General features: G+C 42.0%; 1 protein-coding gene and 1 long non-coding RNA gene across 2 annotated transcripts; one reads left to right on the top strand and one right to left on the bottom strand.

Moving 5' to 3' along the window:
- The first annotated feature begins 5,416 nt into the window (after positions 1 to 5,416).
- LOC116602977 lies at positions 5,417 to 6,825 on the top strand. The gene is made up of 2 exons (XR_004290411.2): positions 5,417 to 5,572; positions 6,513 to 6,825. It is a non-coding gene; the product is annotated as an uncharacterized LOC116602977 (long non-coding RNA).
- LOC5519024 (carboxypeptidase B) lies at positions 6,116 to 13,286 on the bottom strand. The gene is made up of 10 exons (XM_032363826.2): positions 13,139 to 13,286; positions 12,059 to 12,137; positions 11,219 to 11,425; positions 10,626 to 10,727; positions 10,341 to 10,442; positions 9,178 to 9,288; positions 7,854 to 7,938; positions 7,349 to 7,548; positions 6,895 to 6,982; positions 6,116 to 6,414 (listed from the first exon to the last, which is right to left on the bottom strand). The coding sequence occupies exons 1-10, from the start codon at positions 13,207 to 13,209 to the stop codon at positions 6,236 to 6,238; spliced, it is 1,224 nt and encodes a 407-aa protein (XP_032219717.1). The 5' UTR covers positions 13,210 to 13,286; the 3' UTR covers positions 6,116 to 6,235.
- Positions 13,287 to 14,284: the final 998 nt, after the last annotated feature.

Below are 14,284 nucleotides of genomic sequence, written 5' to 3'. Positions count from 1 at the left end.
CTACTTATCCAGAGCCCTAAGAGACCAATTTGTGGGGGGCGTGGGGAGCCAAGCTACACGGAAAAAAACTCCTTTCTGAAGATAGAACATTCGACCAAGCGTTGAAGGTAGCTCAAGCAGACGAACTGGCCGAAAAGGAATCACGACACCTAGTTGACAAGCCTGGTCTCCTCGAACAGGAAGTTCGCTTTGTAAAAAAGAAGCCTGTTGGATCTGATACAGGCAAGAAGTCTACTTTATGCTTCAGGTGTGGCTCTGACAAGCATTTGGCAGATGCTTGTAGACACAAGGATACCATTTGTGGTTATTGTAGCAAGCCCGGGCACCTGGTTCGAGTTTGCTTCAAAAAGAAAAGAGATGAAAAGTCTAGGCAAACCCACCAGATCACAACAGAGGAACACTCCAGGGAGCCAGACGTTGTTTCTGATTCTGAGCTTGCAGCTGACTCAATTTATACAGTATACATGCATCATGTTGGGGGATCAGGAGAGTGAGACCCTCCTTTATACAAGTTAGCCGTGGTTTTTGAGGGCAAGGAAGTCACCATGGAAGTCGATACGGGCAGTGCAGTTACACTCATAAATGTTCAAGATTTTAAGAGCATTGGAGGCAGCGTCCAAACATTGAAACCACCTACGATTCTACTTAAAGGGTACACGGGAAAAACCATTAAGTGCTTTGGGGAGAGTGACATGTGCATCCAAGTAGGAGACCAAGCTGGTGATCTGAAGATTCGAATCGTTGAGGGGCCCTCCCTTCTGGGGAGAGACCTAATGTCCAAGTTTACACTACCTTGGCAGAACATTTTTAGTGTAGTACCGACTACTACGGAGGATATACAGTAATACATCAATACCCAGCTCTTTTTGATACTACTACTGTTGGAAAACTCCAGGGAGTACAAGTCTCCTTGCAAGTAGATGATAGTAATCCAGTGTTTGTGAAGCCTAGAACTGTACCTTTCGCGGTGCGCGACAAATATGAACAGTCCTTAAAAAAGGAGGCTGAGGATATTATTGAGAGAGTTGAACACTCTGTTCAACTCTGTCAAACCCAATGGAGATTTACGCATCTGTGGGGATTACTCTGTCACTATCAACAAGCACTCTACACTTGAACAATACCCAGTCCCTACACTGGAAGAATTGTTGGGTAAGTTAGCAGGGGGGAAAAAGTACACCAATTCCCAGAAATAAGGGACATTAACCAGCGGTTTCTCTAGGCTCACATTTTGCTAGGCCCGCGAGGAATAACAGCGGTATCACAAATAAAAACGAGATTCCGGCCAGCACAGGGGCTTCCCTTTTGTTGTTACACCAGAAGCTTTTAATCAGGTTGACTCAAATTCCAAATAAAAGTAGTATTAGCGGTATTTGAATGTGCAAGGGGCATCTCTGATTTGATACGTCCAATGATAATGGAAGTGCGGCAGTCTTGCTGAGGTTGGAAAACATTATATGCGCAAATAAAAAAAATGTATTTTAGAAAGGCTTTATGGTTCCGCTGTGTCTATCCCAGAAAGCCGTGGGGCCGTTTAGAGAACGGATGAACGGAGAGAAGTTGTTCTTGCGGAGCGCACAGTTTTCCTTGCTTCAGTCTGTATCTTAAAGACAACAATAATGGTTCCTGAACTAGGCATAACTAGATCAAATGTCATCTCTTCGGGAACAAGATTGAAAGGCGCTACTGCCTATTTTATTGGCCAATTTGATGGAAGGATAGTCGATTCACCAATTTCGAGTCCTGCACCTGTGATGCGGCGAACAGTTCTACCTTTTAAACGACTACTTTTATGCCCGATTTCAATGAAATTACAGAGAATGTATGGAGGATTGTATGCTCTCAAGCGAACAAAAGTGCGATGTCCAAGGTCCCGCAAGTTTACTACCGCCAATACTACTAAAGGATTGTACCAGTACAAACGGCTAACTTATGGAATTAACAGCGCTGTTTCTATTTTTCAGCGCACCATTGAGAATGTCTTAAAGGGTCTTCCCGGCTGCTGCGTTTACATTGATGAAATTTTGATCACCGGAGAGACAGATGAAATCCACCTTGAAAATTTACACCGAGTTCTACAGCGTCTACAAGAATGTGGTCTGAAGCTTAAAGAAAGCAAGTTTCATTTTATGCTTGATCAGATCGTTTACCTTGGATTTTGCATTTCTGCAGCAGGGATTTCGCCAACACCTGAGAAAGTGCGAGCTATTAAAGATGCGGAACCCCCCAGAAATGTTGCAGAACTACAGTCGTTCATCGGCTCTGCAAATTTCTTACGGAAGTTTGTACCTGCCTTTGCTGAGCTAGCTTCCCCACTATACAAGCTTCTACGCAAGGATACACCATGGAAATGGGAGAAAGTTGAGCAAGAGGCTTTTGAGTGCCTTAAGTCTGCTATGTGTTCTGATACAGTGTTACAACATTATGATCCTGTAGCTGAACTAGTTCTACACTGTGACGTTTCCTCGGTCGGGGTAGGGGCAACTATTTTGCAACCCGGGCCTGATGGAACCTTACAGCCTGTGGCTTATGCTTCGAGGACCCTTAGCTCTTCAGAACGGAACTATTCTCAAATTGAGCGGGAGTCCTTTTTGGAGTGACCAAATTCAGACAATACCTATTAGGTAGACATTTTAAGTTACTAACAAATTGAGGAGACTGTGAAGGCTTGCGTCGCCTGTCAGGAAGCTGCTAAGGCTCCGCCTTCATCAAAGCAAGCTGCGTGGTCATGGCCAGGGGGTCCCTGGAAACGACTACACATAGATTTTGCAGGACCATATTTAGATAAAATGTTCTTAGTTGTTGTAGATGCCTACTCTAAGTATGTAGAAATTGTACCTATGACTACCGCCAATTCAGCTAACACCATTTCAGCACTGAGACATATTTTTAGTCATTTTGGGTTGCCAGAACACCTAGTTTCTGACAATGGCAGCCAATTTACAAGTGATGAGTTTCAGAAATTTTTAAGGAGTATTGACATTTTACATACAACCACAGCAAGGGGACACCCCGACTTTAAAGACAAAATAGGTAAAATTGGCAGCACTGGTGAATCATTTCAGACTAAATTAGATAGATTCTTGTTTACCTATAGGGCCACACCCAATGCTACAGGAAAATCACCCTCTGAACTGTTACTAAACAAACAGCCCCGGATACGGCTTAGTGAACAAGAAGGATGAAACAGGAAGTTAAGATTTTTCAAGATAATTTGAACAACAAACCCAAGTACTCTCGATCAAGCTGTGTTCGCTAGGAATTTTGGGAAGGGGGCAAAGTGGCTACCAGGTTTAATAGTTGGGACATTCAGCCCCCGAAATTTTGATGTACAAGTGATGTAATATGGAAGAGACATGAGGAACAATTACGCCCTAGGTATATTCCCTCCAATCAGTTAGCTCCAAAGCCGTTGTATCAAACAGCACTGGGCAATACTTACCGGAAGCCCAATGGTTTTCCTACAGAGATTAGTCAAGAAGGTGAAAGTACACCTCAGGTGCTTTTACCAGATTTACCTGAGATGGGGTCTCCATTAACAATGGATACTGAAGGAGTTGAGACTACACAAGCTACAGAGCCTGTGCCTAGGCCTTGTGGGACACTTGAGACACTAAGGAGTATGGGTTCAGAAGTCATGACCCCACCTGGGATTGCCTCCCCTGTCAAGAGATACCCATCTAGAGACCGGAAACCCCCTGATAGATTTTATTGAACTGCGTAGCCTAGATGAGTTACTATTTAACTTGAAAGAGGGCAGTTGTTATATATTCAGATGGCTTTGTCATGCGCAGTAGCCCCTCCGACTGCTCATGCGCAGTTAGGAGATGGCAAGCATGTGCTTTTGAGTTCGGCCATGTTTACGTTCCAGATATAAAGCTTAACAGTGTTACATACTGTCTCTTTTATTTGATTATAACCTACAACCTGACTTCCCGATACACTACACATATAAGGAAACTAATATATTCCTTATTTCGAAGAACTGCATGATTCGTTGTCATTTTCAAGGTTGCCGTACCACAGGTGTTTGTAAACTTTAAGACTTGTAATCAGAAAAGAAAACAAATTTTGACTATCTTTAGTCAATGGAGAAGTTCTCAAAAAAAGACACTAAGATTCCTCGGTACCAGACCCCCATAACGACAACGTTTTCTTTATATGTCAAAGAAAAAACCCTCCGTGGAATGAGGGAGAGGGGGTATCTCTTCAAGAGTCACACATTGCGCGAAAATAAAAGATCGAGACCCCCACGGAATAGATTTTCTTTCATTTCATAAGGCGTGAAAAACCAGTGTTTTGACAAAATGTTTGCAGTTACCTGCCTCTCGTACCCAGGCACTTACTTGCGTGGCCGGACTAAGCGCGCAAGGGTGCTTGGGTAGCGCGTTGACCCTTCCCTTGGTCCTTTGCGGCAGCGCTAAACCTTCCCATGGCTCATTGCGCTCACTAGTATTCACTTGTTTTTACTGACTTGAGACGCCTGGGTACGAGGCAGTGCAGTTACCTTGAAAGGAAAGCGTGGCAGAATCAGCGTCTAGGGACTGATTTAGACAGCATGATTTAGTCGTATGCGACTTTCCCGCAACACCACCACAACTTGAGTCGTAGAGTGTAAATCAGCCTACCAATCCGCCACGATGCTCGACTGCGAAGTCGTAGTGTGTAATTCAGGGCTAAGACACGTCGACTTAATCGTGCTGTCTTAATCAGCGTTTTGCCTCTTATTAAAAGAAAGAGGAATTTAAAGCAAAACGGTAGAAAATAACATTGAAGGATTAAGCAATATAATGAAAACCATTATATAAAAGAAGTGCGGTAAATCGCTAAAGCAATAACAACAACATCAACAACAAAGTTTGTAAATGGCTAGTTGTAAGATGTAGATCTCCTTACAGACAGCGTCAGTATTAATGGGAAGACACGCAATATTTTTGTGGGTCTGTAAAGTTGATACTGAACCATCCTTGTTTAGTGAGGCTGCCCTCACAATGCTTGTAAGGTGCTGTCGCTGTTTGACCAAGGCACTTTATTAATATACAAAGACAAGTTTGCACATTATATAATAAAACGTAGATTCTGTCATTGATATGCTTAGCATACAACATGTTTTAACATGAGCTTTAAAGCTCTTTTTACTAATGGATACATTTGTTACCGATGCGGGGAGGAGAAGGGGTATACTGTTATAGGGTTAAATTATTATATTGAACCTATGTATTAAGTAAAAAAATTCAATTTTTTTTTTTCAAGAAATGCGTTTTTCTTGACAGACAGAAAAGCGTTGCTCTTGAGATAAAGGTTATTGTTATAAAGGATCTGACCTACTAGGGGCCCGGCCCCTAGTCTGCTTGCCACTTTGTGTCACGCAATTCTTAGTGTCACGCAATTCTGATTTCTTCGGCCTTCAAGAGAGACGGCGCTAATTCACAAATCAGATTCCTGCAGTCAAAGATTTCATGTTGTCCGAGTATAGATAACAAGTGGCGGCCCATGTGTGTTCCCTGGATTCAGCAGAACCAGCCTTATAAGGAAAATGATATGTGTATGATTAGAGGCAAGGCAAGGACCGGTAAGAACTTTTAGCATAGTTTAATATTATAGTTTTCGTAAACTGTACCACGCTATGATCTGCTGGATCCGCGACTGATGACTGAAAACTGCTTTCCGTAGCTTGAAGTATAGGAGGCGGGAATTTAGAGTTATCAGTGTTTGAGTTATCGGTGTTCCAATGCATATTTAATACTGAAATCAAGACTTGATGTCGCTAGAAAGCGAACACGGAAGCAGAAGGTTTTTGAAAAAAGAGGTCCACGAGCTTCATAACATTGCAGGCTCATAGCTCTTGAAAATTCAATATATTGAATAATAACGATTTGAAGAGTGTCCGTCATTCGGCAGTTTGTTATCCTTTCAAAATACCGAATGTGATAAAGCATTCATTTCCAGTGGCTGTTTTGTAAAAGACGACTTGAAATATTTTCATATAACTTCATTTGGTTAATTAAGTATGAATATATTGCCTTCTATTGTTGATTAAAAATAAAAACATATGTTGGGCCGGCTAGAGCCCTCTAAGGGGTATTCAGAGATGCGATGCAACAACAAACAAACAGCCAGTACACTAGTAATTTATTCCTTCTCTTCGGAAATGTCTACATGTTTCTAACAAGAGCTTTCAACAGCAAACAAACAGCCAGTACACTAGTAATTTATTCCTTCTCTTCGGAAATGTCTACATGTTTCTAACGAGAGCTTTCAAAGCAGCAAATGTTTCCTGGCCAGTAGGTATGATCTGGGCGGGTGGCAGGATAAATCCAGGAGGATTTCCTGTTGGTCGCAACTCAACGCAGTATGAATGTACACACCCAAGAACACCATACGTCCAGTCAGTCGTGTCACCAGCGGTGGGGTCTGGAAATCACGAAAAACATTCACGCATAACAGCATACTGTTTAACGAGTCATTTGGCCTAGTCTTGTTGTTAATGTTTTCTCTGTTTTGCATTACAGCCCCTCCTCTGCTCAAGGCTCCATTCGCTTTGGGCGATGCATCTCATTGTATACGTACACCGAATTCACACAACGCTGTCGGTGCATACAGCAAATATAGTGATTGCAGGAGTTAATTTATCACCTTAAATCTTAAGAATAATAAGAACCCGTAGAAATTTCGGTTTTAGAAATTTAATATTTATTCGCTATTTTGCCATTCGCCGTTTGCACTGACAATGTTTTTAGTTATAATGTTCTATCAAAGAATCTCTTTGCTTGGAGTCAATCAGCCTCGTCAATAAATAGACACACATGTTCCTACGAAGGCTCACTTTGCTAGAGTGATTAATGTGTCGCTATAAATATCTATCTTGCATGGATTCACGCTCTCCAAACTTACAGATTGTGGTGGATGCAGGCCCGAAAACGTAGCGTGTTCCGTGCACAGCCTGAAGCGCATTTACAGCAGCTGTCATCGCTTTCATATGCTGCAAATGATTTATTATACGGTTAGCGAACTTCACATTGAATTTAAGATATTTTTATAATCATAAGAAGTTTTTTTTGCCATCATAGCAAACTCCCTCCCTCTCCCGTGTATTTCAAGGCCCGCCAAGGTAATGATTTTAGAAAGCTTAAAGCAAAGGGCAAAGAGAACATTTGACAGTCAACATCATAAACCATCATTCGTTTCAGTCGTTTTCCACATGGCAGCTAGAGGTAGCAGCTCAATTTTTCAGACGTCACTTCACCGGGTTTTCTAAGCATACAAAGAGAGCGCATTGCAAACAAACAGAGGAGTGAATTTAGTGAAGGAGGGATGCCTCTCTAGTGTGAGGGCATGAGCGCGTTACCTCTGTGTAGTTACTGGGTTTGGCATCGGTGTATCCCCATGGACTGAGGAACATTTGGCTGTACGCATGGAAGTCGATATATCCCTTCAGGCGATGACGGTTCTCGTAGAGGAATTTGGCCACGTTGTACGTGACTTTCTCTGAAAAGGCCTGCTTCCCCCGGTAAATTTGACTGCATTCATTGTTCGACGTACCAGTAACTGTTGGTGAGATATGTTCCAGTGGTTAATGGGGCTGTTTACGAGTGGTAGATGGCCGCAAAGATAATACATGGCCAATATGAACAAACATTATATGCTCCGATAAAATGTATTGACCTACATTGTATCCGCTAAAATTCCTACCCTCACTGTATCGCTTGAGTACATAGACTCGTTGGTTTAGGGGGGGGGGGGGGGGCGTTAATACAAGACTCGGTAAAATACTTGTTAGAGGTGACCAGTTAATGTACTAGAGCGACCCATTTCTCGACGTATGCTTACTAAGGCGTCAGTTGCTCGCTTACCTCCAAAGCGGTAGTTAAAATTCCTGTTGGGGTCCACGCCTACGCATTTAGTTCCAGGTGTGCGCGTTTTACGCCACATACGGTCCTATATAAGACAACCACAATCATACACGGATCGTGTGTGCCTGTACTTCGTGGCTTACACGCGTGTTTGTGCGTCCCTTTCACATTTCCCTGCTAGCAGAGGCCTCTTTTCTCTGTATTTCGCTGGGCTGGAGTTCGCGAGGAAAAGATACCTCTGCCATGGGTCGAAACTGTTTCTGTTGCGCATGCGTGAGCGTTAATAAGCGACCGACGTGCCAAAACCCGTACCATCGCGCGAAAGCTGTCAACATGCTAATATGCTTTGCATGGGTTTAGTCGGAAATCATGAATCAAACTCCGGTTAGTTCTCCTCTTCGAAAAAAGAAAACAACTGTCCAATTTCAATCACCTAAAACGTCACTAAAAAGATTGAGCAGCAAACGCAGCAAAGACGAGTTTTGTCTTGTTTGTGGGATTAATTTCAAGACATCTGGGCAGGCGAGTTTCTTCAATGTAAATATCGCACAGTTGGACTCGAAGAAAATGTTACAAAACTTTTTGGTAAACTTAGCTATTTCCAGAAGAATATGCAAAACCTGTAAACGGAAGATTGACTCGTTAGTCAAAAGATAGAAAATTCTGAATGAAGATAAGGCATTGAATGGCTTCTTTTATAATTCGTCGCGTGATATTTCTACGGAGGACGCCGTTTCGAATGCGGGCTTATTATCCCGCAGCGGATATACGTTTCATGCATGCGCTAGTCATTGTGGGCTCAAATAGTGGCCAGTAATTAATGAACGGAGCATGCGCTCTGGATTTCGTCCACGATCGTGGACGGCGGTTTGATCAAACGAACTTGCGACCCATGGCAGAGGTATCTTTTCCACGCGAACGCCAGCCAAGCGAAATACAGAGAAAAGAGGCCTCTGCTAGCAGGGAACTTTCACATCGAATAAGGCGGAGAATTTCCCTGAGTTCTTAGAAACTTATAGCAAACAAAATATCAAGAGCAACTTTTTGTAAAGTGTCATTGAAATTTGAGCTTTTCGTCCCTGAGCTGATACACAGGGCAATGATGATCAAGGAAAAAATATCTTAAAAAGCCAAAATCTGGTTATGTTCACTTCAGCCTCACGTTTTTGTATTACGGAATCAGTCCTATAGCCACTGAAGAAATTGTGTCTTCTCTTTCTATCTGGAATTGCACGTTTTCCAAGTTTTTCCGTCATGTCGCGTGCATACAACTTGTTATACGTCTTGGTGATAGTGTTTCCCGTATAACCGGGAGTGTACTTACCTTAGTGCGCGTGTACTCATAGCCGTCCACATTAAGAACCGGTAAAATAACCCATTCGTAGTTGTCCAGCATGTCCGTTACGTCGCTATCAGAGTCGCCCGTTTCCAGGATCTAATAGATACAGGAATTGATAAATTAATTTTTTTTTTATTTCAATAGCCATATGTTTTGCTCATACAGAAGTTACAGAGATGCATGTGGGCAGTTAAGGTTAAGAAAAAAAGAAGGTCTTGATTGGTCAGTGTGTCCTACAAACGTTATTAGCTTCGTAGTAATAATAGCTGCTTAGCAGCCCTTCTTTATTTAACGTACGCCATCCCCACGACTAGTTCTTATAGGGGTGGTGCTGCATAAGTTGAATAATATAGACTACCAGGCTCTTACACTCCATGTTCTTATACGAGGGTTATCACTGTATTCGTCTGTGTAGCCTACTAGAACATGTTTGTCAGCGCGTACCACGGGCTATAGGATAATCTGACTCCGAAATGAAGTCTAATGTCTTATTAGTGTTGAATAAAGCACTTATTCCTACGTTGACTGGATGTATTCGCCTTGGATTCGCTCCTCTACAGCGAGCTCTGTCCCTACGCGCTTTTGACCTTTCAAACGACGCGCTATGTAACCGCCGCTGCCTGGTAAATGAGTAAAACGCCCCTTAGCGGCATTATTATTTTATAATGGTGTAGGGGAAAAAACGCGCCGCTGGGGGTCGTGTTACTCATTTACCAGGCAGCGGCGGTTACATAGCGCGTCGTTTGAAAGGTCAAAAGCGCGTAGGGACAGAGCTCGCTGTGGAGGAGAGAAACCAAGGCGAATACATCCAGTCAACGTAGGAATATGTGCTTTATTCAACACTAATAAGACATTAGACTTCATTTCGGAGTCAGATTATCCTATAGCGCGTGCGCGTACTATGCATTTTCTCAAAGTTGCGCTATTCTTGGATTTCATGTGATGTCATAAACAACGCATCCAGCAGTCGGTGGTAAAGATTTCTATTGTCCATCCACCAGCATACGTTTCGTTTGTCCAGTTTGCCCTCCAAGGAATGGTTGCAAACCATCAATAAACGTCATAAACCATTTAACTACAATGATTGGTAGCTATTTATGTACGCGTTATCGGATGTACCGATTTACTTATCAACAAAGAAGACTTAACTTTCGGATCATATACATGCAAGTCGCGGGACTGATCCACTCTCGGGCGTGAATGCCACAGTTGAAGAAAAACAGATTTTTCTTGGATCCTCCTTTGTTGATCTGATACCATAACAATGTTTATACGCATAAGACTATCAGCTTTATCATCGTTGTTGTTTTTGTTGATGTGGGTTACGTCATCGTCGCTATCGTTATGTTTATTTTGTTATCCCCTTGTTTCTTTGTAGTAGTTTGTGCTGTCGTTTGGAGGTTAATCATGCAAATTATTAATAGATATGATACCTTTATCGCCAACTGATCCCGGTTCTCGTAAGACTTCCCAAGACTGAAATTAGACGCCACTGAGCTGTAGGCCTTAGCCAGTGCGAGGATTTCTGCATGAATCTTATAAAATCACATCAATCCAGAAGCATTAACGAGGCGAAATCGACTAAAGCAAAGCCCGCATTGTTTCCAATTATGTTGTAAGACATGAAGTTCTAACTATTGTCGTCGCGATGTTTTGTTTGTTGAGCTAGATATAGACTTTCTTGTGTGCTATTTAGGACTTCCCTAAAACATAAGAAGTTGAGGTAATTAATATCGCTCGGCAACTTGCACAGCTTATGTCGGAAGCTCCTGCAGTGCGTTAGGCTATCCGTTAGAAATCGGGCCTCAGGTATTTTTAGGGGGTATCCTAGAAAAAATAGAATTGGTATTTTTTAGGGCTTCTGGGGTATTTTTAGGGTAGCCATTTTTGTTGTGCCGGTATTTTTTAGAGGTATTTTTCGAACTTCCCGACGGATATCATCACTAGTGTCTCTATTTGTGCGCTAACAAATGCCTGGGGAAATTGTAAAACCCTGTGCGAAAAAACCAATGCGAAAGCTTCTTACCTCACTCAAGCTATGATAATCCGAATCGAAGCCTCCAGATCTGGCGGAAACCTTCTCTTGCGCGAGCATGCTACTGAAGTCTTGGACAACAATCTTGAATTCCATATCAGAGGCCTCCAGGAGCTCCTCAAAGGCCTGGCGTTTATCGGGGGACACGTGGATATCGACATTCTTCATTGGCGCAACTGGAAATGCCCAGAAGTCGAGCTTTTTTGGAAATCAAACAAAACCATCAGGTATCGGAGTCTACCGTGAATACCGTACCCAAAAGTCCGGTCTCGTGGAAATAAAACAAAATCATGGCATATATGGGAGTCTTGGAATACCCAATAGTCCCGTTTTGTGGAAATCGAAAAAAAAGTTCATTTAGGAGTCTTTGAATATCCAATACCAATAGTATATCCAGTTTCGTGGTATTAAAACTATCCATGATATATAGGTCTGTAGGAATACCCAATAGTCCAGTTTCGTGGAAATAGAAAATAAAAATGGTAGGAATCTCGGAAATGAAATCTCTCTCTTTGGAAATGGAGTCTCGGAATGCTAAAAAGCAAACTTGGTATAATAGGAATGAGTACATCGGAAAAAGTAAAAAAATAGAAGCTAATCAGGTTAGAAAAAGCTTGTGTTCTGGAATGTGCCAAAAAAATCCAAGTCACACCACACACACACACACAAAAAAAAAAAACAGAAAACACAGTGGGCAAAAATAGCGAGGGTAGGATATAGGAAACATGGTTTATGGCGTGGTCAGTCTAGTGGGGATCCTACCATATAAACAACTCTATTATCAACATCCTAACAATGCATGAATTTTAGGCCATTTTGAGTCTCCACTACCTCTCCATCTGTCTTGAGAAGGTCGTCAAGGAAATCCACTTGCGCTTGGTCACGTGGGACCACACGATAAAGCTTGTGCCTGCGAACAAATACCGCTGAGTCGTAGCATTATTATGGCAGAATATGGGGTAGACAGACCGATCAAAATCGAGTTAGCGTGACGTGACGACTAGCGCGTGACGTAGCAACTATAGTGTAAGCATATGACCTTTAGGCCTCACTCACCTCACCTACACTCCGCGTGAATGATCGGAATGCATCCTAATCAGTTTGGGGGGGGGGGGGGGGTTAGGGTGGGTGGTAAGTTAATATTTGAATGATTACTCAATATTTTGTCGGTTGGTAACAAAAAGAGAGAAGATACTTTCCCACTGTACATTGATTAAGTACATTGTTTCAGTAGTTGAATATAATATGGGCTTATATGTTGTGTTCAGCATTGATATTGTTATACAGTATGTTATTGTGTATATTGTGTAAATATAAAAAAAAAATTAGACCCAACTTAGCCTCTAGATTCTAGGCTCTTTTACTTGGGAGTTACTGTACCTTTCCCCTTCAGTCACTCTCTCCTTTTTCGTGTGCGGGGAGTTCCCCTTATTAGCTTGCACTGTTTTTAAACTCCAAAAGCATCCGTTTACCAGTTTACGAAAGAGTTTTAACTATACATGACTACTGCGAACGCGTCGGTTCCTGTATAAGGCAGCCGTATAACACAACAAATTATTCAGTGTTGGTTTTGGATAATTCCACCTAAGGATTCGTGTTGCCTATGGCAGGAGGAGCAAAGGCACTGAGTGTCACAATGGGCTTTGCCGCGAACTTGCAACAAGCTATACACCAGAACGGGCAAATGTTGATATGATAACCTTATCATCAAACTGACACTGGCTGAGAATGTACAGAGCTAAGGTAATGAAGACCATCAAACTGGTATTGCATGCTTAAAACAAAAACTTCGAACACGCTCACCATTTCACCCTTTTTAAGTACGGTTATAGCTTTTTTTCGTTGTCGTCGAACCCCTCCCTTCCCTTGGTGAACACATCACACAATATAAGATAACAAATGGCATCTCACCCTTGGTAGTCGTTGCCATTACAGGCGAGGACGCCCGCCAAAAGCACGAGAAATGTTACAGACACTCTCATCTTGTGTCTAGGGAGCTGTGATGACTCCTCTCTTCGACAGACTATGCATTGGAGAATTGTTTAAACAAGTTTCCTACGTAAGCTAACAAACATGTCACAAAATCTGCCATTTTATTTCCCGCTAAAGACACGAAGAAAATTAGGATAGAAGACTCGAGAGGGTATGAGAATGTCTAAATGTAAAAACTGAAATATGAGAAAAAAAATACTAGAAATAATGTAATAGAAATATTACTTAAGTTTCAATTTAGAATTCAATAAATGGATGACTGATGCAATTTTATCTAGGTTCCAGCTGAGTAGGTTCAGGGGATTCTCTATTCGAGGAGTTGACTCGAAACACAATAAGGTTTTCAAGAGCATTTAGGTGTGACCTCTTCAAGATGGGGAAACAAAGCCACAAATGTCACCTGCTCAAACAGTATAGTCAATCTGCGTGTCATTTTTATCAAACTTTAATCGTTTTTAGTGGACTTTGATAATCTAAGATTTGCAATTGTTTACTTTTTAGTTCAATATGATGAGCTATCTTTTAATTTCGATTGAAAAAAGTTTTGATTTTGTTCCTAGTTAGGGTGGTGTTTAACACTTTTCGAGTACTGCATTATAAAGTACTTTTAAGTACTGCGAATATTCTCCATCCCATATTCGAAAGCAAATCAGTTCCGAATGCGTCCGAAGGAGAGTCGGCTAGACCATAAATACTAGCGCATCTCTGGTGCTTGCGCTCAGCTTTCTGCTTCCGCACGTTTCCTTAAACGCGAAACCGCGCTATAAAAGGAGCATGCCCAGGGCAGCGACACCTTCAGTTTTTGCTCAGCCGTCGAGCTGTCAAGAATTATCGGGTTTTCTTATCGAAATCGAACATTTGGTTCCATATAAACTAGTAAAGGTAGAAAGAAACATAAAGTTGAGAAAGATGAGGAAGTTTTTTGGGTTTTAAAGGACGCATTCAAAGTGTTATTACGAAATTTTGTGTCTATCGCTTTGCCTAACGGTTAGACCGCCATGTTGGTTCTGATGTCAAACTTCTCGAGGTGTGAAAAGAGGGCGTCATTATCCCTTTTATTGCGCG

Source organism: Nematostella vectensis, chromosome 1 (assembly GCF_932526225.1).
Source record: "Nematostella vectensis chromosome 1, jaNemVect1.1, whole genome shotgun sequence".
Lineage (NCBI taxonomy): Eukaryota > Metazoa > Cnidaria > Anthozoa > Actiniaria > Edwardsiidae > Nematostella > Nematostella vectensis.
Note: the sequence above shows the minus strand (reverse complement) of the source record. Positions and strands in the feature narration are given on the sequence as shown.